General features: G+C 36.2%; 2 protein-coding genes across 2 annotated transcripts; both read left to right on the top strand.

Moving 5' to 3' along the window:
- The first annotated feature begins 3,844 nt into the window (after positions 1-3,844).
- On the top strand, positions 3,845-9,621 carry LOC112050996 (uncharacterized). Its single transcript, XM_052890061.1, has 3 exons — positions 3,845-3,989; positions 6,507-6,642; positions 8,300-9,621. The coding sequence occupies exons 1-3, from the start codon at positions 3,978-3,980 to the stop codon at positions 9,565-9,567; spliced, it is 1,416 nt and encodes a 471-aa protein (XP_052746021.1). The 5' UTR covers positions 3,845-3,977; the 3' UTR covers positions 9,568-9,621.
- A 545-nt stretch (positions 9,622-10,166) lies between these two features.
- Positions 10,167-21,965, top strand: LOC128199656 (glucose transporter GlcP-like). Its single transcript, XM_052890045.1, has 3 exons — positions 10,167-10,256; positions 19,010-19,145; positions 20,053-21,965. Exons 1-3 carry the CDS (start codon positions 10,167-10,169, stop codon positions 21,315-21,317), a joined length of 1,491 nt encoding a protein of 496 aa, XP_052746005.1. The 3' UTR covers positions 21,318-21,965.
- Positions 21,966-23,551: the final 1,586 nt, after the last annotated feature.

Genomic DNA, 23,551 nt, shown 5'->3' with positions numbered 1-23,551 from the left:
ACGACGGTGAAGCCATCGTCAACTGGAGCCGGTGAGACCTGCGAGTCTGGGATATCGCAAATGTCCATGGCGGAAGGCCTATGAACCGTGTTGGTCGGAGTGCGAGTCATAGATTCGCGGGAGAGTGGCAAAGTGCCCTTTGGGTGGGCTGAGGGCCCGGGGTGCGCGTTAGGCGCGCTAGGCCCTACGGACGGAGCCGGAATCGGTGTTGCCGGGCGACCCGAGGCCGAGACACGTGGGTCGCGGGCCGCGGATTGGCTGCCCAGCGGCGGGCGCACTACCTGAGCAGGTAGCACGTGACGCTGGGTCACGAGTGGCGCGGGGGTTGCGGGGATAGCGGGGGACGCGGCGGCATTTCCCGGAAGGGGACTACCTGATTGAATAGTATGCTGGCATTACCACTATTCGATAACGCGATAGAAATAGTACAAATGGTTAGCACTGGAATCGACTAAATATAACTTTTGCTTCAATTGCAGTCCTAATCTGATCCATTACCGTTCTATATATAATAATTAGTATATCTGTGTTAATGTAGTATAATTAAGTTTAAATTATAAGAAGCTAAAACAGAGAGGCATCTCTTTAAATAAAGAAAAAAAACCCCCGATGAAAAAAGAGGGTGAGGTCCAGCTCACAATACGCGACTTCTTTAGGATCTCTGACTTCTGTATTTGACCCTTGATTCAAAAGTCAAGCGAAATATTAAGGTTTACCATTGACTGAAACAACTATAAGAACAATAACAGTTGACACAACATTCCACATGCAGTAATCTCGTGAGCAATCACGCGTGGGCATTGTCGCCCACTTTGAGAGCCTTTGCTCATAAACGCTTCTACGTCAATAAATCATTTGCATAAATAATTAATAATTAATTATCGCAATTAATAATAACATTCATCATTCTGACAAGAAAGACTAATTAATCATTATGAAAGTAAGGACCTTGTAATTGAAAACAGTCAAGCTTGTGATGGCGTTTAGAGCGAGATGGTTCTGTATACGAAAAACTGAAATTATATTTATTATTTTTTATTTAGGGGTAAAGTATAGCATATAGCACTCAAAGATAGTATAGCTTACCAAGAGTGAAAAAATTTTTCAAATCGGTTCAGTAGTTCCAGAGCCTATTCAATGCAAACAAACAATCAAATGCAGTTTTTTACTAATCCCGCGGGAGCTTTTCTGTGATAAAAGGTAGCTTAGGTAGGTACATTTTGCTCATTAACTTTCTCTATCTTTTAGTAAAAGTCATATTCAAATTCAAAATTCATTTATTTCAAGTAGGCTCAGTTTACAAGCACTTTTGACTCGTCAGTTGACTATTTGTAAAGATTCTACCACCGGTTCGGAAGGCAGGTTCTGCTGAGAAGATACCGGCAAGAGACTCAACAGTTGATATTTAAATAATAATAATAATTTATTTATTAATCAGAAAGCAGGTTTACAAAGATAGCTTAAATATCATTAAACCCTGATACTTTCTACCATAATGATTTGGTGTATGAAAAATTTAAATATACTATGTATAATCCTAATTTTTATGCAAACAGCTATAAAAGAAAACATATATAATAGCTTGTACATTTTATGATTCTATGATTATGATAAATCTAACTAAAAATTACTGTGACAGTTAGAATAAAATAATAATCAATACAGTGAAGATTATTAATTTGGTCCAGTTCGTCCGTTCCGTCCGTTCCGTTCCAAATATTTCCCGGTCAACAGACAATAATTTTAATACGCTCGGACTCGGTTGTGTTTAACGTGCAAATAACTATAAGCAAGCAAGTAAATAACTTTGAGTAAACAATATTTATGTATTTTGGACATTCATTGGAACATGAATCACAAAATAGAAGAGGAGGAAGAAATACTTTTGCACACAAAAAGAAATAAAAAATACATTAAAAATTAATAAACTAAACTAAGAATTGGCATGCAAGGGTAGCCAGAAGTTGGCATTCCTTATTTCCCACTTTTTTTCGCTTGCTTCCGGAAAAATTTATTAATTCCTCTTTGTACATTAGAAATCTGTATTACTTATATATAATCCTTAGTGCATGCTGTGACAACCAGTAAGTGGGTCTGCAATAATTGCCATATGTTTTAATATATATTATATTACATATAGGTATATTTCTTTATATTTAATTGTAAGATTGCTAAATAAAATTGTATCTACAACGCGTAAGTCTGTAGATATAATTTTATATTTCCTTTTATTTTATTTTATAAGTTTAAGTTAGGTTAGTTACGAGTTATTTAGTTAAATAGTATTGTATTTAGTTAGTGTAAATAATTGTAAAGGCAAAATTTATTGTATTAAATAAAGAGAATACAAGGGTTTTGTTGTTTATTAATTGAGTTTTGCGGAACCCTGAAACTGTTTCATCTAAGTAAATAAATCAGTTTGAATCTACGTATACGTTTTCTTATTTGTGTTCTACTTTCCCAGTGTTGAAGTCTGAATTCAGGATAAAATTTTATTTAAAATACATATTTTGCAAACTTTTTTATAAACAGTTTAAAATTTAAAATTAAGTTTATCTTCAACGCAGGAAATAATTAACATTTGGGTAAAATGTTTAGGATTAGTGATCTGTGGTGTTGTTTTTAGGGTTCCGTAGTCCACAAGGAAACCTTATAGTTTCGTCATGTCTGTCCGTCCGTTGGGATTTTTTTTTTACTTTTTATGAGTTAGCCCTTGACTACAATCTCACCTGTGTGATGTCACAAGTGATGATGCAATCTAAGATGGAAGCGGGCTAACTTATTAGTAGGAGGATGAAATCCACACTCCTTTCGGTTTCTACACGACATCGTACCGGAACGCTAAATCGCTTGCCGGTACGTCTTTGTCGGTAGGGTGGTAACTAGCCACGGCCAAATCCTCCCACCAGCCAGACCTGGACCAATTAAGAAAACCTCAATCGGCCCAGCCGGGGATCGAACCCAGAACCTCCGTCTTGTAAATCCACCACGCATACCACTGCGCCACGGAGGCCGTCAAAAATTTCATCATAATTTTATGGTAGAGGAAACATCCCAGCCCCCCTAGCCACGTCGATTCTTTGTCTACGATCTCTTTCTACGATCGCTTACGCTTTTAACTAGAAAAAATGGGAATTATAGAACTGACACGTGACCAGTCGATAGCAAAAGTCATTCCCATAAATCTTACTAGTTTTCGAAGCGTTAGCAGAAAGAGAATCGAATCGCCACTTGGCTAAGCTAGTCATATATTGTCATCAGAGCTTAGAGCGTGTGCAAAATTTCATCCTAATCGAAGACCGGGAAGTGGGTCAAATTGAGATTCCAAGATTTTCTTACATACATAGTTACAAGTGAAGCTAATTTAGAGCGTGTAAAAAGAAGGCATAGATTTATAACACATAGATGCGTAGTTGCAGGCTTCGTAAGCCGTTTAAGTGCCCCGAAATAGGAGCCCTTAACGCATCGCTACGCTACGATAAGTACGCTCGTGTGCGTGTCAGGGAGGGTAATTAGCTTATAGCCCACAAAATTCGTTCGTAACATTCCCGATGGTACGCGCAGGCCGAGGGGCTTGTAGCGATGAATGTAATACCCACGACTGATGCACCTCACTTTCACACCCGCGCATTCTTTCTTCCCGTCGCCCGTGTATCATGGGAGTGTCGTCAACAAGCTTGCCAAGCTCACGCTCACAGAAGTGGAAAATTGTTGTGTTGCGTGTCTATAGGTTATTAGTCTAAGAAAGAAGGTTTTTTTGTTGACAACTGAACCCTATAAAACTAAATCAGATTTTCGCGAGCATACCAAAGTTTAGTACGCCTCTTATAAATAGTTTGTGCAATTTAATTTGCAAAATGTTAATTACAAGATGTGTTATTTTTAATTAACTAATTATAAAGTCTGCAGTTAATTGTGAATTATAAAACGCTAACGGTGGTTTATTATACATATGTGTGCTATTTCTAAGGAAAAATATGTTTCAAAAGGTATGTAAATCTATTTATAAACGTAAATTAAGAAGTGTTACTTATTTTTAATTATTAAATTCAATAGGGATAATGACAGTTTTTTTAGTTAAATTCTATATAAATTAAGAGTATGCTAATAGTAAAGCAATTTTGTAAAAGTAACAGGGTATCTGCGATCATTACTTTCGGAGCTACAGGGATTTAAAGGGACAGATTTGCGGCGCTGCCGCGGATCCCTGAAAAACGCCCCATACAAAATGGTACGATTTAATGACGTCGTAGATCATAATGATCGTTAGATTTGTATGGGCGTTCAAACAAAATTACTAATATCTTTGTTATTTGTGCGTATAAGACGTTCATATTGAAAATATCACATTTAATGTAAGGAAGTTAACACTGTACGAATTTTCATCTATACTACAGCCTTTCTTAAGAGCGCGCAGCGCGTCGGTACGATATGGATAAAATTCGAAGCGCAAACGAGACGCCGAATTATGACTTTCACGTGAGTGAAAAGCACGGAGCGATTGACGCGCGACGCAAATTTTATGACGTGAGCGCCAAAACCATTTTTACCTAATTGCAAGTAAATTAAACAACATAACGAAAAACAAAATGGCCATGTTCAAGATATATACCTAATTTTCTATACAAAACAAAAATTTAAGAAAATAATAATTCCTGAGATTGAAAGCAAAATGTGAGCAAACCATGTATTTTTCAAAAAAATAAACTATCGAGAAAAGTTTTACAAATTTTGTATAGTCATAACGAAGCTAACACTTTGAAATATCATTTACCCAAATATCAAGCTCCTAACTTTTCCAGAATCTGAGATCCAGAACCATTTGTAACCACCAAATTACATATTGCACACTCTTAATGAGAACTGTTTACCGACAAACAAATTAAAAAAGGGGGTATAAATCACTAGTCATTTCACAACTAATAATAATTATTTTGTTCTTAAATTAATGAAAATAAATTTGATTAATAAGCTTAGAACAATTAGATATGGTTATATATTTTATATAACATTTTATAAACAAACCGTACATCATTTAAAATGAATAAGTTATGAAATGACATGCATTTTCTACATTCATTTCTAATTTCTTCGTTGGTATTTATCAAGAAAGGCTGTAGTATAATTACGATATAATTGTTTATTTATTTTATTTATGCAGTATTTTTTTTCCTTAGAAAATAATAAAAAATAAAAGAATACATAAAAAATGTCTTTATATTGAGCTGGACTCGAACTCTAGTATAATATGTTTTACTAAAACTAAGGGGTAGTTTCAAACCACTTGTCTATTTGAGTCGATATGATAATGCACGGCTTGGATGTTAGGTTTATTTTCGTTATGGAATTTCTTGATTCGGTCCCCGCGCTCAAAGCCCGCGATAAAAGCTATGCAATAGCGTAATATATGCATAATATACAGTAGAAAGTCGAACCTCCTCTGTTTTGGAAGTCGGTTAAAAACTGTCATCATCCCTATTATATTAGGTTGCTAATATACGCCAATTTAGTGAATTGGCCAGCTAAACTGATATTGATATCTATACTAATATTATAAAGCTGAAGAGTTTGTTTGTTCGATTGAACGCGGTAATCTCAGGAACTACTGGTCCGATTTGATAAATTCTTTCAGTGTTAGATAGCCCATTTATTGAGGAAGGGTATAGACTATATATTATTCCCGTATTTTAAGGGACAGGGAACCACGCGGGTAAAACCGCGCGGCGTCAGTTAGTCGATTATACACTTAAAGAAAACCTTAAAAAGTTTCTAATACAAAAATGTTACTACTCCATAGAAGAGTACTTTGCTGATGCTTCAAAAAAATATTTAATTTTGTTTCTTTTAAACTTAATGTCATTTAATTTTAATTTTATTAATAAGACATTAATTGTACAACTATTAATGGTGAAACATTGTAACTTTTTTTTTTTATTCTTTACAAGTTAGCCCTTGACTACAATCTCACCTGATGGTAAGTGATGATGCAGTCTAAGACGGAAGCGGGCTAACTTGTTAGGAGGAGGATGAAAATCCACACACCTTTCGGTTTCTACACGGCATCGTACCGGAACGCTAAATCGTTTGGCGGTACCAATTTAATACATTTAAGAATATCTTTAACAAAAAAAGAATAAAAAGATCTTTATTTTTAAGTAATGCCATATTCTTAAATTCTAAATTATTACATAGCTTAATTGTCCACGCAAACAGTGGGCAACAAAAGAAGAACGCCCTGCAATATGTGCCATAACCTAGAAAAAGGCCCTAACTCAGCATTTTGCCACATACTTCCTATCATCAACCGTAGATCGTTAGATGGGAATCAAAGCGTCGCGGAATTGTCATCGGTTTCCCACATTGAGTACGTCATCACTCGTAACACATTTCTCTTTATTCATGTTGTGGCGTGTGTTTTTATGGATTGTTTGATTGATTAAATCTTGTAGCGGCGTTTGTGGCTGTCGCGTGCGGCGACACTAAATGATTCTGATGCCAATCCATAGGTGTTCGTGCTGGGCAGCCTGAACCTGATCTCCTTCTCCAATGGCATCGTCTTCGGACAGACTGCTTGCGTCATCAGTTCGCTACAGAAGCGAGAAGAGGGCATAGAGCTTACTGACACGCAAATCTCTCTGATAGGTAGGTTTCAGAGGCGATGGGTTTACAACACGATTCCTATCGGGTTACCTTTTAAAAATCCATACATTAATTTCATTATTACATTACAACATCATTTTTAAAATCTGTACAATGAGCGCCTCCGCGGAATTAAAAAGCAGTACATAGTAATAAGTTCTAAAAGGACGAAGATATACGTATATGAACCTCGTCAATCATACTAAAAAATACACTGTATACGGGTTACCTACTACAAAATTTCAGCCTTCGCTACTGGTGGGTTCCTATCATCATCATCATCATCATTATTATCATCAGCCTACCTTAGTGGCACATTACAGGGCCATCTGGCTTATTATGAATCTCGGTGTACCATTGAGATGATTCAAGCAATAATTATAAATTATTGCATTGATTTTCATTGTACCTTATTTCTTTTTAGCGATCAGCTTACATAATTATTTCAATGAAATTACGTAAATACCACTTTTTTGTTAAAATAAAGTTACTGTCTATTACCACCGATAATCTGTTAATGCCACTTTATGTAAAATTATGATATTTCGACGACATTACATAAATACCAGTTTTTCGTTAAAAATAAAATTATTATCTGCTATTACCGCTGCAATACTAAAATAAAATGATGATAATTGTGCCAATTTGTTGAAAACACATTTTTAAATTATAAGAATGCAAAAACAAAAATATTATGAAAAACGTTGCAGTGACTTATTATTTCAGTGGTACACTGAGATACATAATAACCCTACTTCCTCAAATGAGACGGCATATGGTGCGTAGACTACGGGTTGCCGACTACAATAATAACAAACAAACTATATACAAAAACAAGCTACAAAATGGAAGCGAATTATGAAATATCTTAAGGACCGTGCTTACCACGACCACGGCTAAGACCACGTTGGCCGTGGTCGCAAAAGACAGTTTGCCTGTGGCCAGATTAGCCATCATGATCACGATAAAAAGTGGGCGGCGGCAAGAGCCATTATTTTTCGATAAATACAAAAAAAGGTTCTCAAGGGTTGATTGATTGTTTACTCACTCAGAGTAGTCCTATTTTATAATTCTTTTTTTATTGGGTAAAGTGAACCTCAAAGTTGATGACTTTGATTAGCAACTCACAGAAAGACGAATAATTTAATTGAAAATTTAAATTGCTAATACTCCTACAGGCTTACAAACTAATGATAAACACTACTACTATAACTTGGCAAATTCGTTTATGACACTCCCATGATATGCGGGCGACGGAGGGAAAGAACTGCACGGGTGTGAAGTCATGCACGCGGGGCTGAGGGAAAGACTGCGCGGGTATGAAGTTGAGCGCGCAGGGCATCGGTATACTCCTCCCGATCCGCACGGACCATCGGGAGTTACGAATGAATTTGCCAAACTATAACTAAAGCAGAAAGCCTCTAAACACTATACAAAGATTATAAGAGTATAAAAAAATTGCTTATAGCAATATGGCCACTTTGGATGCTATTTTTTAGTTTTAACCACCTTTGGATGCTAATGTTTAGTTTTAACCACCTTTGGATGTTAATTATTCTTTTATAATTTTTACAATATTTCATAATGTTTGCAATGAAGTATTACTTCTTTATCTTCTTCTTTCGATCTGTTTAAAAATCTACTTTCTTCTCTGTTCCAGCGTCTATGTTGGTGCTCATGAACATCTTTGGATACGGCCTTGGCGCGTACATCGCTGACAAATTTGGCAGAAGATGGGCCTTCATTATCTCCTCCTTACTCATTGTCATCAATTGGATCGTACTGTACAGAGCGGCAGAGTTTTACGCATTTTTGCTATCAAGAGTTATCGGAGGTACTGCCGCCGGAGCATTATGGAAGCTGGTTATATTTGTGACAGCTGAATATACGTCTTCAAAGACAAGAGCCTTTTTTTTGAATATGACGACCACAGTAGCTCCTGCTATTGGAGCTGCTTTAATCCACGTAGTAGGCAATGTCTTGCATTGGAGAACTGTGACCTTGATTTCGATGATACCATCTGTAATTGGAGCAGTTATCCCCTACTTCTGGGTCGAGAGCCCTCACTGGTTGGCTTCTAGAGGGAAGTTTGAAGAATGTCAGACCGCTTTTAGAAAACTCCACGGCAATACAACAAATTCGGAAAGAGAACTGCATTTGCTCATCAAAATGGAGAGTGCGAAGCTAAATAATGCAATTGAAATGAATTCCGAGCCAAAATTTAGAAGGTTGTTGATAGCTTTCAAGAGAAAATACTTCTGGGAACTTCTGGTGATGAGTATATTTATGCACGCTTACATAGCAGCTGGCAGTAAGTTGGTTTTTACGTCATTAGCTATGGTTATGTTGGAAGACATAACGGGTACCTCTGATGTATTGTTGTTTACGTTACTGGTGGATAGTTTTATGATCATCGGTTCTTGTATATCATTGGTCTTGATCAGGAAAACTTCTCTGCGCACTCTCTTGTTTTCTACTGGCTTTGCAGCGAATGTTGTCATTGTTATATTCAGTTTCTGTTTCTATTTCAGAAATGGACAGACTTATTACAACTGGATCAACGTATCTTTGTTAGCATTGTTTTTTATACTTGTCAATTCTGGTCCATATCCCCTTTTGGATGCCATTTTCAGTGAAATGTTTCCATTGGAAATTAAATTGTATATTTTTTTTATATCAGGTGTCGTTCTTACGGCATTTTTAAGTTTGACTGTGTTTCTGTTCCCGTATATTGTCAATGCTATGGGTTACCATGGTTTGTTTTTGATGAATGCTGGTATTATGACTATAAGCTTAGGTTACATGTGGGTAAAATGGCCGGAAACTAAAGGACGTACGTTACAGGAGATAGAAGTATATTTCAAAGCGAACAATTTTGATGTAGAAGAAGTGTTGAGTAAAGAGCAAACTATGAATTTAATTATATAAACTGTATTTTAAGTTAAGGACTGAAAATTGTTGATGTGACTGATATTGAAGTTGTGACGTGTTTTTAACAGTATTTTGGATGTGTTAGAGATATATTTTTATACATGGTGCATTTAACATACAAAAAATATTATTACCAGTTCGCTATGTGTTCTATTAGTCCAAGATCCCAGTCACCTCAGATCTACGTGATTTTAGGAAAGTTGAAACTTTTACAAAAACTGGTAACATATGCTGGTAGAGATAAGGCCGCCTTTTGTATTATATACTTATATTATATATTTCTGTTCTATGTATTACATTCTTTATTGTGGTGTACAAATAAGTGTAAATCATTACATACTATAAAACAAAAACGCTCTCTGTCCCTATGTATGTTTGAATCTTTATAACTACGCAAAGGATTTCGATGCGGTTTTTTAAGGTTTATATGTGTAATAACATCCATGATTCCCGTGGGATTTGTGAAAAGCTGAAATTCACGCAGACGAAGTCGCAGGCGTCCGCTAGTAAATAAATAAACATGAAAGGAATGGATACTCGCTAAGCTAAAAGCGGGCCGTTTCACAGGAATCAGCTATCAAAGGTGGAAAAAAAACATGCTAACTCCGCTCACATCTGCTTCTGCCTTCGCGCTCTATCAGGCGATGCTTCTGCGTTCGCCCAGAACCCCCGGTGACTCCGCTAAGGTCTCATTGAGGAACCTAGGGTACTTTAATACACACAATCAGAAAAAAAAATAGTAAAGGAGATGGTCCAAAATTGTATGGAGCTCAGGATCAGTTCAGATCATTGTACCCTGGCAGAAATAAAAGAAATAATTTTTTTTAACTATTTCTGATTATACAAATCTACAAATTCACTTTAATTCTTTCGAAATAATATTCATTCTCTCCCAAGAAATGCAACACTAATATGGGTAATAATGGCGGATAGATGACGTTTTCAATGCAGTAATCGATTTGACGTTTGCTGTCAATTGTCATGTCATAGTTGCTCTAAGGGTGCCATCTTGATTTATCTCAAAAACTTGGGTTTAAAATTTATTCATTTCTTTTTATTTAGTTACATTTATTCTCTTTAATAAATTTTAATAAGATCCTTGTATTTTTAAAATTTTAATGATACGGGATACAAGAGTGGACCATCTCCTTTGAGCGGTTATTATTAAATAAAAGGGAATACGAAATCTCGTGACTCAAGTAGTCCTGACAAAGACTAGTTGGTAATTTTCGTGTATATTACTAAAGTTACTCACTGTCAGTGGTCTTAAATGGTCGTTGCGGCCACTGCAGGGTTATTATACACAGAGGCGTGCAAAAAGTTTTTAACGAGGGTAGGCAGAAATTGAACAAAATGGAAAATTCTCAATTCAATACAGGTACTTAATGAATCTAGAGGGTATGCATTGCGTTTATGCATCTATGATGTGCACGCCACTGAATATACATATATCTCAATGTACTATTAAATTATGAGTCACTAGGTACATCGTTTATCATCGTATTGATATTTTTGCAATCGTCTAACATAGTTATTTATAACAACGAAATGATTTAGACGACGCCATTCTACATTTAGCAGAGATTTTTTTGTATTTACGATAATTTAACATGAGTATTTCAATGAAATTACGTAAATAATGTTTTTTTTTTGTTAAAACAACTATCATATGCCACTTTACGTAAAATTACTATTTTTATGTAATTTTATTCAAATCATAGTTTCAAAAGACCGCCAAAACGAAAATACGAAAACAAACAGTGTAGTGACCAAACCCATTGATTGAGTGTAACACCGAGATACATAATAGGTCCTTTAGTCGTTGCGGCCACTGAAGGGTTATAAAGTAGTTATTCCAACGGCCTCCGTAGCGCAGTGGTATGCGCGGTGGATTTAATGACGGAGGTCCTGGGTTCGATCCCCGGCTGGGCCGATTGAGGTTTTCCTAGTTGGTCCAGGTCTAGCTGGTGGGAGGCTTCGGCCGTGGCTAGTTACCACCCTACCGACAAAGACGTACCGCCAAGCGATTCAGCGTTCCGGTACGATGTCGTGTAGAAACCGAAAGGAGCGTGGATTTTCATCCTCCTCCTAACAAGTTAGCCCGCTTCCATCTTAGATTACATCATCACTTACCATCAGGCGAGATTGTAGTCAAGGGCTAACTTGTAAAGAATAAAAAAAAAAAAACGAAATGACGTTGACTACGCCATTTAACATCAAATGGTATTGTTTTTGATTTTATGATCATTTAACATTATTATTTCAACAATTCAACACTAACTTAGTACCGTCTTCAACTTAGTTCAACTTCAACTTACTTTAACATAACATAAACATAAATATACTTTATTTGCACACCACAAAGACAAAAACAAGTGAAATAAAAAACAAATTAGGAAGAGATCAGCATACAAAAGGCGGCCTTATCGCTAAGTAGCGATTTCTTCCAGGCAACCTTCGGTTTAGGAAAACTTAAGGACATCAGCAGGTGGCGTAAAACAAAAATAACCATAGTATTAGTAATACACATACATACAAATAATTTACATCCTAACACATAAACAATATTACACAAATACCTACAATAATGAATAAAATACATATCAAAATATACTAATAAATATATTGAAGAGATTACTTTCACTTTTTAGTTTAGTGGAAACATTTTTGTGATTTTGAAGTCGGTTGTATTTTTTTTTCTTAATTCTATACGTGTGCCAATCCGCATTGGCCTAGCGTGGTGGATTAAGGCTTAACCCCTATCATTTAGAGAGGAGACTTGTGCTCAACAGTGAGCTAAATATGGGTTGTTAATAATGATGATAAATCTCTGGATTTAATGAACGGATATTGAAAATTATTTCACCACTAGAAAGTCACGTTATATGTTAGTATCCTAGGCTATGTTTTATCCCCGTTTTCTCACGAGAACGGGAACTACGCTGGTGAAACCGCAAGTGTCGGCTAGTCTAGAATACATTAAGAAAACTTAAACCGGTATAATTGTAAGTGGAAAAATACTTAATTGTATTTTTCCACTTACAATTAAAATAAAAAGTATGCATAATTTTAGTATCCATATTATAGCAGTTTTTGTACCGTCATTAAGATTTTTTTTTTATTTGTTTTTTTTTAGACACTGATATTTTTAGTTTTGTGGTATATGAAGAATTTTTAGTGCACAGCTATTTGCATGTGTCGGCGCTAGTGAGCCATTAGATCGGTTGGCTTGTGACGTCACAAGTACTATACTCTGTACCAAAAGAGTTGACAATAAAGTACATTGACCTTTACAGTGAAGCAGGGGTGACAAACATTTTATTTTTGCAGGTTTTTTTGTTTTTTTTTTATTATTATTATTTTTTTATTCTCTACAAGTTAGCCCTTGACTACAATCTCACCTGATGGTAAGTGATGAAGCAATCTAGGATGGAAACGGGCTAACTTGTTAGGAGGAGGATGAAATCCACATTCCTTTCGGTTTCTACACGACATCGTACCGGAACGCTAAATCGCTTGGCGTATGTCTTTGTCGGTAGGGTGGTAACTAGCCATGGCAGAAGCCTCCCACCAGCCAGACCTGAGCCAATTAAGAAAACCTCAATCAGTCCAGCCGGAGATCGAACCCAAGAGGTAGAGGGTCACACTCTAACAAAATTACCTCTTAAAACGTTAATATTTTATAAACGGATTTTTTAAATCGAAAAATAGTGGTAAAAGTAAAAGACACCTCTTATATTTCAAACTATCCAACGATACTAAACACTATGAGAAAACAAGTAAAAAAACATTTTTCAAGATTTTATTTATTTTTTGACTTTGTTTACATTTAAAAAAAAAAATCATGTTAATTTACAGCTTTCTGTAGTATTAGTCTCTGCGCTAAACCGCGGACGGACATGGCGAAACTATAAGAGTTCCTTGTGAAAGAAAGAAAGAAAACAAAGGAGATCATTCACGCTCCATACATTTCTGGGCTCTTTTTTGAAAGTGCCGGCCAACAAAAAAAAATGGCACGACTCGTTAGAATTTGCCATTTGAAGCAATAGCTAATATGGCATAAAAGTGGTAGGAGGGCTCTGAACCAAGTTATACAGGTTCGACGATTCGTTATTTCCATACATTTTGTCGATTTTCGAAAGTGCCCGCCAAGAAAAAAAATTGATACGTATCGTTAGAACTGCCCATTTGGAGCAATAGTTAGTATGGCACAAAGATTGTATTTCTAGATTTTTTTCTCAGCGGGCATTTTTAATAGTTGACAAAATGTATGGAAATAACGAATCATCGAACCTGTATAATTTGGTTCAGAGCCACCTGACAACTTTTATGCCATATTAGCTATTACTTCAAATGATTAGTTCTAACGATTCGTGCCATTTTTTTTCGTTGGTCGGCACTTTCAAAAAGGGCCCAAAATGAATGATCTCCTTTATTCATATCTAAAAGTTACAGACAGTTAGTCTGTAACTTTTAGATCCTATCTTTATGACAGCATGTTTGTCTGTAACCCTTAAAAGAAAGGGTGTACAGCTCAGCATATGCCGAGCACTACATACAAGCATAATACACGACTTGTAGTCAACGGAACCCTAAAAAATGGCTAGTACAGAATAGTTTCCAAGTAATCGGTTTCTTAAAACTTAGCGCCTAACAAAATATTAATAGCAAAAGCTTTTTCTTGTGTAATAATTGAAATTAATTTGTATATACCGACAAAGACGTACCGCCAAGCGATTTAGCGTTCCAGTACGATGTCGTGTAGAAACCGAAAGGGTGTGGATATTCATCCTCCTCCTAACATGTTAGCCCACTTCCAACTAAGATTGCATCATCACTTACCATCAGGTGAGATTGTAGTCAAGGGCTAACTTGTAAAGAATAATAAAAAAAAATATAACACTAATTTTGCACACACACACTTCGTTTGGAATACGAAAACGTGTGACTTAAGAATGACCAACTAAATCTATACTTATAATAAATCTGTAGAGAGGTCAATTCTGTACATGAAATATATTTTCAAAATAACTATCAGGGGTGTTTAGTGATCGTTACTGATGCTAAAAATGCAATCTGTAAAGTCTGTCTGTATGTTCGTTATAGAAACAAAAACTACTCGACGGATTTTAACGAAACTTGGTACAATTATTCTTCATACTCGTGGGAAGGTTATAGTATACTTTTCATCACGCTACGATCAATAGGAGCAGAGCAGTGAAGGGAAATGTTGGGAAAACGGGAGAAGTTACTCCATTTTTACAGCGATACTGCTGTAAGGGCTGGATTAATGATGTCTAAGGGCGGACGAACCGCGGGCGTCCGCTAGTCTATACTAATATTATAAAGCTGAAGAGTTTGTTTGTTTGTTTGAACGCGCTAATCTCAGAAACTACTGGTCCGATTTTAAAAATTCTTTCAGCGTTAGATAGCCCATTTTTCGAGGAAAGCTATAGGCTATATATTATCACCGTATTCCTACGGGAACGGGAACCACGCGGGTGAAACCGCGGGGCGTCAGATAGTAACTAATAATTGGTTTATAAATGTCAGAGTTAGTGAATTGATCTGTCTTGAACTGTGGAGGAAATGTGCGTACATCGATGAAGTATGCGTCATGATAATAAGAATTTATTCTTTTGTTCCTTTTTGTGATAAATTAAAAATTATAAAACATAAGCGAGATTCATATCACCACACGATAGGCTAGCCATTGACGATCAATTATACCCACGTTTCTGCAGCGCTGCCCGCAGCGAAGACGACCTCCGTGGTGCAGTGGTATGCGCGGTGGATTTACAAGACGGAGGTCCTGGATTTAATCCTCGGATGGTCCGATTGAGGTTTTCTTAATTGGTCCAGCTTTGGCTGGTGGGATTCGGTCGTGGCTAGTTACCACCCTACCGACAAAGACGTACCGCCAAGCGATTTAGCGCGTACGATGTCGTGTAGAAACCGAAAGGGGTGTGGATTTTCATCTTCCTCCTAACAAGTTAGCCCGCTTCCATCTTAGATTACATCATCACTTACCATCAGGTGAGATTGTAGACAAGGGCTAAATTGTAGAGAATAAAAAAAAGTTAGACACAGATAATTCAATGAATTTCATGTCAAATGGATCCGAACAAGTTGCGCAAATGCACCTTTAACAAGTAATTTAGTTTATTTAGCCAATGTAAATTTTTTTGAAAATTGGCCTCCTGAGACGTCCTTAAATGTTCTAATTTATGGCCAATTTTCAGCTTTGTATCGTTTGATTTTTTTGGGCCCGAGTTTAAATAGCGACTGCGATTTTCCTGTGTATTAGAAGGTTTAAAAAAACAGCTTTTCAGTAAGGTGCAATTACATTAAGTAAGTTTTTAGCAGGCAGGTAACAACGAATTACAATAATAATGAATATTTTTTTGCAATGGCAAAGAAAAAGGTATGTCTGAGGAAAAAAAATTTTTACTAATATTATAAAGCTGAAGAGTTTGTTTGTTTAATTAAACGCGCTTATCTCAGGAACTACTGGTCCGATTTGAAAAATTCTTTCGGTGTTAGATAGCCCATTTATCGAGGAAGGCTATAGGATATATATTATCCCCGTATTCCTACGGTAACGGGAACCACGCGGGTGAAACCGCGCGGCGTCAGCTAGTTTATGATATACGCCTTAGATTAATATATCACCAGCTTGGCACCGTCTTCAATGTGATCAGTAGGTAGAAAATATGTTACTTTCGTGGCTAAGTTTGTTTTAGAAGTCGGTTGTATTAAAATTAATAGATATTTATATCATAAGTTTCAAATGTTATTGCACCTTTCTGTAAAGCAATTTTTTTAAACCTTCTACTATACAGGATTTAGCTCAGCGAGTTGCGAAGCTGAAGTGGCAATGGGCGGGGCACATAGTACGAAGAGCCGATGGACGTTGGGGTCCCAAAGTGCTGGAATGGCGACGACTAGTAAGCGCAGTGTTGGCCGAACCCCCACCAGGTGGACTGACGATATCAAGCGAGTCGCAGACATTCGCTGGATGCAGGCGGCTCAGTATCGTGATGTTTGGAAGTCCCTACAAAAGGTCTATGTCCTGCCGTGGACGTCCATCGGCTGATATGATGATGATGATGATGACTATACAGGAATATCCCAGTGTCTATATAAATAAACTCGGGCCCAAAAAATTCAACTAATACAAATCTGAAAATTGGCCATCAATTAGAACATATAAGGAGATCGCGAGACCAATTTTAAATTATCCCATATTCTTAGGAACGGGAACCACGCGGGTGAAACCGCGAGGCATCAGCTAGTAAAATATAATTGGTAAAAATGTTAGCATGACATTTTAATTTTATAACATGACTAGCCCACGCCCGCGACTTCGTCCGCGTTAAATTTGATGTAAATTTTCAACCTCTCCTACCCTGATCCTACTCTTACCCTATCCCTACCCTACTCCTACCTACCACTACCCTACTCTACCCTACCCTACCCTACCATTATCCTACCCCTACCCTACCCCTAACCTAACCTAACCTAACTTTTCTTGTTGATTTTTTACACCTTGTGTCCGAAAAACCCAAATATCTTACGGAATCCTATTTTTTCCAAAATAAAATTTAGCCTATGTTACTTGTGGATAACGTAGCTTTCGAATGGTGAAAGAATGTTTAAAATCGGTCCAGTAGTTTTTGAGCCAATTCATTACAATCAAACAAACAAACAAAGTTTTCCTCTTTATAATATTAGTATAGACAAAGATCTGACAATCACAGGCGTCCGATCTAGTAGAAAAACCATTTCCATATATAATATAATTATAATTGTAAAAACAAAAAAACTGAATCAGATTTTCGCGAGCGTACCAAAGTTAAATACATATTATTTTGTACAATTTAATTACAAAATCATGATATGTTAATTTAAAATGATATATTATTTTTAACTGCATAATAACTTTTAACTTAATTGTTGATTATTACAGAACATAAACGGTGGGCTATTGTGTTGTGTTGTGTTATATATAAAGAAAATAATGTATCAAAAGGTATGTCTTCCTAATGTTATAAAGAGGAATGGGGATTATGACTAGGTTTGAATATATGGATTTTTATAACAAATTCGGGTAAATAAGGTAAATGTTAACTAATTTATACATAAAAAACCAAAAGGTTTGACTGGATATTCGCAAAATAAATGAGATTATAAAATTTCAAAATCTATTAAAAATCTTTTAATGTAATTAGATGAAAATTCATACAGTTTTAGCTACCTTACATTAAATGTGACAATTTTTAATAGATGAACTTAATATAAACATAAACGCAGAAATAACAAAGATATTAGTAATTTTGTTTAAACGCCATACAAATCTAACGATCATTAAGTGCCTACGACGTCATTAGTTCGTACCATTTTGTATTGTTTTTCAGGGATCCGCGGCAGCGCCGCAAATCTGACCCTTCAAATCCCTGTAGCTCCGAAAGTAATGATCGCAGATACCCTGTTCCTTTTACAAAATTGCTTTACTATTAGCATACTCTTAATTTATATATAATTTAAAAAAACTGTCATCATCTCTATTGTATTTTTGTAATGGGCAAAGATATTTTATATTATAAATATGTTACGTGCCTACAAAATCACCGCCAAAAGTGATCCGAATTTAGCTATCCACTAAAATGATGAAATGAAAATGACTCTAAAATGAAGGACTTTCCATACAAACTTTTGTTATCGCCGTTTAGTGTTGGAAATAGTAGTCTGTGACGGATATGACGTCGCTCGATCTCGTGTTGGCTTCAGTGTGTTTATGGCGTTCGAGCCGTCCACATCTCTTGTTGTGTAATTCTTTATGGGTTGTTTGGGATAGGCGGGGAGAGTGACTTGAGTGGAAAAGGGGAGTGTTTGTATACAGTCAAAGGATCCTTTAACCCTACACACATCGTTCACAAGTACGTGACTCCACTCAAGGTCATTCTCTGCCATTCTAGGGTCTAATTTTGGTTATAGTTTGATTTGTTAATTAAGTTGTCCTGCCAAGTGTTGTGAATCATAACCTTTGTTCGACATTAGCTTTCTTATATTTGTAATCACTTTTAAGTCCGATAATACTTTCATTCTCTATCTTAGCCCCTTAAAAGTATAATTTATCAAAATCCTTTCTTAAAAAATACCTACGTCATAGTAGCTTTATGCATGCAGCCTCAGCCCGATCTGATTGAAATTGACTATGTTTCATACAAACTTTCATCCCCTATTTTATACCCTTGGGGGTAGAATTAATCAAAATCCTTTCTTAGCGGATGCCTACGTCATAACATCTACCTGCAAGCCAATTTTCAGCCCGATCCGTCCAGTGGTTTGGGCTGTGCGTAGATAGATCACTATGTCAGCCAGTCACCTTTGAGTTATATACATATATTTAGATAGATATATAGATAATAAATTGCAGGTGTTCGTCCTTGGCAGCTTAAACCTTATCTCTCTCTCCAATGGCATCATATTCGGACAAGCAGCCTGCGTCATCAGCTCGCTCCAGAAGAATGAAGAGGGCATACAGCTTACTGAGGGACAAATCTCTCTGATAGGTGAGTTCTCTTGATGAAAATTATTTATTATCGTTATCAACTGCTGAGCTCGAGTCTTCTCTCAGAATGAGAGGGTTAAGGCCAATAGTTCACCACGCTGGGCCAATGCGGATTGGCAGACTTCACACACGCAGAGATTTAAGAAAATTCTCTGGTATGCAGGTTTCCTCACGATGTTTTTCCTTCACCGTTAAGACACTACTGTATACCTTCTGTGATTATGCCAGGAATACCTCCAACTCCATTCAATCTACATGGTAGTGATACCTAAAGTAGGTGCGACCACTGCTCTACCTTGGCCATTTATGTACCTATGCACTTCTCGATTTCTATCTCAATTATTTTCAAGTTTGACCCTTTCCTGAATTTCCTTTGAATCTTTTTTAGACCCCTTTATAAACGTAGTCGGGTTATAGTTTTCAAGGTTCTTTAAGATTGTAAATATGTATTGTATAGAAGCAGGCGTTACTTTGCGGAAGTTCATCATGATTATTTATTGATTTATTTATTTTGCTATCCTCCGCGAAAAGCCGACGAACCCATGCGAAAACGTCATAGGTCCAAACTATTGACAAAATGACTTTGCAATTGCACGTTGTAGAGTCAACATCTCCTGAGGATGCTCCGGTTTCGGGGTGAAACGTACGTAGAGAGTATTTTGTCGGACCTGGTTGACGTTGTCGCTTGGGTTCGTCGGCTTTTCGTGGATGATAGCAAAATAAATAAATCATTATATAATTGTAATTATGTAAACAGTTAGTAGTGGACCAAATAAATAACTAACTTCTCTAATCGAACATAGGAATCGAGCCCACTACGCAAGTGGGCTCGATTCCCGGCGAAGGTCAGCGATCGATCGATAGCACTAACTTCTTGTTTCTAAAATCCTTTTTCTCATCTGTTCCAGCTTCATTGCTGATCATCACAAATGTTCTCGGTTTTGGCCTCGGCGCATTCATCGCTGACAAGTTCGGCAGAAGATGGTCCTTCAGTATCTCCTCTATACTCGTTGTCATCAACTGGATAGTGTTGTACAGAGCAAAAGACTTCTACGAATTCGTATTATCAAGAATTATCGGAGGTATAGCCGTGGGAGCATTATGGAAACTGGTTATATTTGTGACAGCTGAATACACTTCTTCTAAAACAAGAGCTTTCTTTTTAAATATGGTGACAACGGTATCTCCTGCTATAGGAACTGCGTTAATCCACGTAATAGGCAATATCTTGCATTGGAGAACTGTGACCTTGATTTCGATTATACCATCTGTGATTGGAGCAGTTATTCCTTACTTCTGGGTCGAGAGCCCTCACTGGTTGGCTTCTAGAAGGAAGTTCGAAGAATGCCAAACCGCTTTTAGAAAACTACACGGCAATACTACAAATTCGGAGAGAGAATTGCTTTTGCTCCTCAAAATGGAGACTGCGAAGTTTAATAATGCAATTGAGACGAATTCTGAGCCGACTTTTAAAAGGTTGTTGATAGCTTTCAAGAGAAAATACTTCTGGGAACTTCTGTTGATGAGTATGTTTATGCACGCTTACATAGCAGCGGGTAGTAAGTTAGTTTTTACGTCATTAGCTATGGTTATGTTGAAAGACATAACAGGTACCTCTGATGTCTTGTTGTTTACGTTACTGGTGGACAGTTTCATGATTATCGGGTCCTGTATATCATTATTCATCAGGAAAACTTCTGTGCGTACCCTCTTGTTTTCTACCGGCTTTGCTGCCAATGTTGTCATCGTTATATTCAGTTTCTGTTTCTATTTCAGAAACGGGCAGACTTATTTCAACTGGATCAACGTATGCTTGTTGGCAATGTTTTTTATACTTGTCAACTCTGGTCCGTATCCTCTTTTAGACGCCATTTTTAGTGAAATGTTCCCATTGGAGTTGAAATTGTATATATTCTCTATATCCGGTGTTGTACTTGTAGTGCTTTTAAGTTTGACAATCTTTTTGTTTCCATATATTGTGAATGCTATAGGCTACCATGGTTTGTTTTTGATGAATGCTGGTATTATGACTATCAGTTTAGGTTACATGTGGGTGAAATGGCCGGAAACTAAAGGACGTACGTTACAGGAGATAGAAGTATATTTCAAAGCAAACAACTTTGACGTAGAAGAAGTGTTGAGTAAAGAGCAAACTATGAATTTAATTATTTAATGTTGTATGGATCACAATGTTATTCGGTAATTAATTAAACAAATAAAAAAACCCGACTGCATAAAGTATAAAAAACTGAAAAGAACAAAAACAAGCTCAGTCCAGAAGTGTAGAAAGCAATTAGAAAACAGTCGGGACCTTAGGTATTGGATAGAATGATTTTCTTCTACAGTATTTAATAGGTCCCGACTGTTTTGCAATTGCTTTCTACACTTCTGGACTGAGCTTGTTTTTGTTCTTTTCAGTTTTTTTATACTTTATGCAGTCGGGTTTTTTTATTTGTGTAATTAATTTATTTATTTCACACATTTTAGTTACGATAGATGGTTAATTTCGGATTTACTTATTACGTTTATTACAAAGTACCTACGAAAATTTATACGTCCAACCGAGGTTAAGCAAATATTCAAAAAAATCTACGGAACGCTCGGTGGGCGAATCCGACTCGCACTTAGCGATTTTTATAATCAATATATTTTATTTAGTCTATTTTATAACTTCACTTCACAAACCTGCTCGCACCTACAGTCATCCGCCTCGCGTATTTTGTATTTTTTTAATTGTAGTTTTTTTAAACATGGACATGATATACTATTTAAGAATCCTCACAAAAAGCTCTTGAATTTGATACCCATATTGCAATATTAGAATATTTTTTTTTTCACCTCGAGTCTATAGCGTCATACACAGTCGTCTTGTTATTTTTTTTTACTTTCACCTATCTAAGAACACTTGGGTTATTGAGACAAATTTAACAATATTCTAATTACGTAAATCCGTTCAGTGGTTTGGAAGATATGTGGTAATAAAGAATATTACATACATACATACAAGATACGCGCGAAAAACATAACCCTTCTTGCAGCCGGGTAAAAAGAAGAATGAATGGGTATGTTTAGAGAAATGGGAGCTGTGATATGAATGTATAAATGGATATCAGAAGATAATGTGATGATAATAACTTGAGTCTTAATTAAAAAGGCATTTAGTTTTAATGTTATACAGGGTGCTCGGTAGTATTTCCCATAACTCTAGGGTTATATTCTTTAAGGAAAATAATTAAAAAATGAATGAATGAATGAATATTTTCGGAGTAAAAAATATTTCCTTTGTAAATAGATCTTAAATTGTGCCCCTAAATCGCATCTTTATATTATGACCTAGCCAAACTTATTCATTGATAAATATCATGAAGTAGCTTACTTGTGAAGCGCGGAGTGACAGTTGCAATATCTCATCGATATCGACAGTCTTACCACTACGATTACGTATTTTAAAATGCAAGGATAGTTAAAGGCGTGAGTTACATGGATAGTCGGAATTATTTGAATTACTTTGTATGAAAACATGGTATTTTTTTATTTAAAAAATACTTACGCAGTTCGGCTACTATATATTATGTGGACTTGTCAAAACCTTGAAGTGAAAATACCCTGTTTAAGTATTTGTTTTGTATGACAAGTTAGCACTTGGCTGCGAATATATATAAACATTTTTGTTAGTTTAAAAAAAATAGTTATTTAATTTAATAATAAGGAATTTGCATGTATTTTTATTTTAAATCGATTGTTGATACTTACAAAAATATCATAAAATGTAAATCATAAGGGAAAGCTTTATTTACCGCGATATAAACACTTTAGACATAGTACGCGATTATATCAATCAGATTTCTACATTTGTCATCAACTGATAGTATTCTGTGATAGTCCAGTGGATATGACCTCTGCCTCCGATTTCGGAGGGTGTGGGTTCGAATCTGGTCCGGGGCATGCACCTCCACCTTTTGTGTGCATTTTAAGAAATCAAATATCACGTGTCTCAAACGGTGAAAGAAAAACATCGTGACGAAACCAGCGAATTTTCTCAATTCTCTGCGTGTGTGAAGTCTGCCAATCCGTACAGACTAGCTTGGAAGACTATTGGCCTAACCCCTCGCATTGCAGCAGTGAGCCGAATGGTACCGAATGGAAAAGTGAGTTATGCAGTTCGACTCCTATAAGTGGACTTGTCAACACCTTGAAGTTATGGTAAAGACTCCCGAGCACCCTGTATATTAAATTTAGTAAAATAAGTGTAGGTATATAACAATATATTAAATACTGTAGCTAACCTAAGTTTAAAGTTACAAACTGAAGTGTTCGTTTTATATTTAAATAACTTGTTTTAAAGTATTTTAATTTTATTTAATTAATACTTTATGAAAATATATGTGCATTATAATTGTGTATTTC

This window comes from Bicyclus anynana, chromosome 27, assembly GCF_947172395.1.
Source record: "Bicyclus anynana chromosome 27, ilBicAnyn1.1, whole genome shotgun sequence".
Lineage (NCBI taxonomy): Eukaryota > Metazoa > Arthropoda > Insecta > Lepidoptera > Nymphalidae > Bicyclus > Bicyclus anynana.
The sequence above is the reverse complement of the archived record's forward strand: the minus strand, read 5'-3'. Positions and strand labels throughout refer to the sequence as shown.

Bases quoted from the DNA above. Each gene is read 5' to 3' on its own strand.
- LOC128199656 (XM_052890045.1), top strand. From the start codon at position 10,167: ATGCTAACTCCGCTCACATCTGCTTCTGCCTTCGCGCTCTATCAGGCG. The intron at 10,257-19,009 runs GTCTCATTGAGG...AATAAATTGCAG, and splicing joins CCCCCGGTGACTCCGCTAAG to GTGTTCGTCCTTGGCAGCTT. The intron at 19,146-20,052 runs GTGAGTTCTCTT...CATCTGTTCCAG, and splicing joins GGGACAAATCTCTCTGATAG to CTTCATTGCTGATCATCACA.
- LOC112050996 (XM_052890061.1), top strand. The intron at 6,643-8,299 runs GTAGGTTTCAGA...TCTCTGTTCCAG, and splicing joins CACGCAAATCTCTCTGATAG to CGTCTATGTTGGTGCTCATG.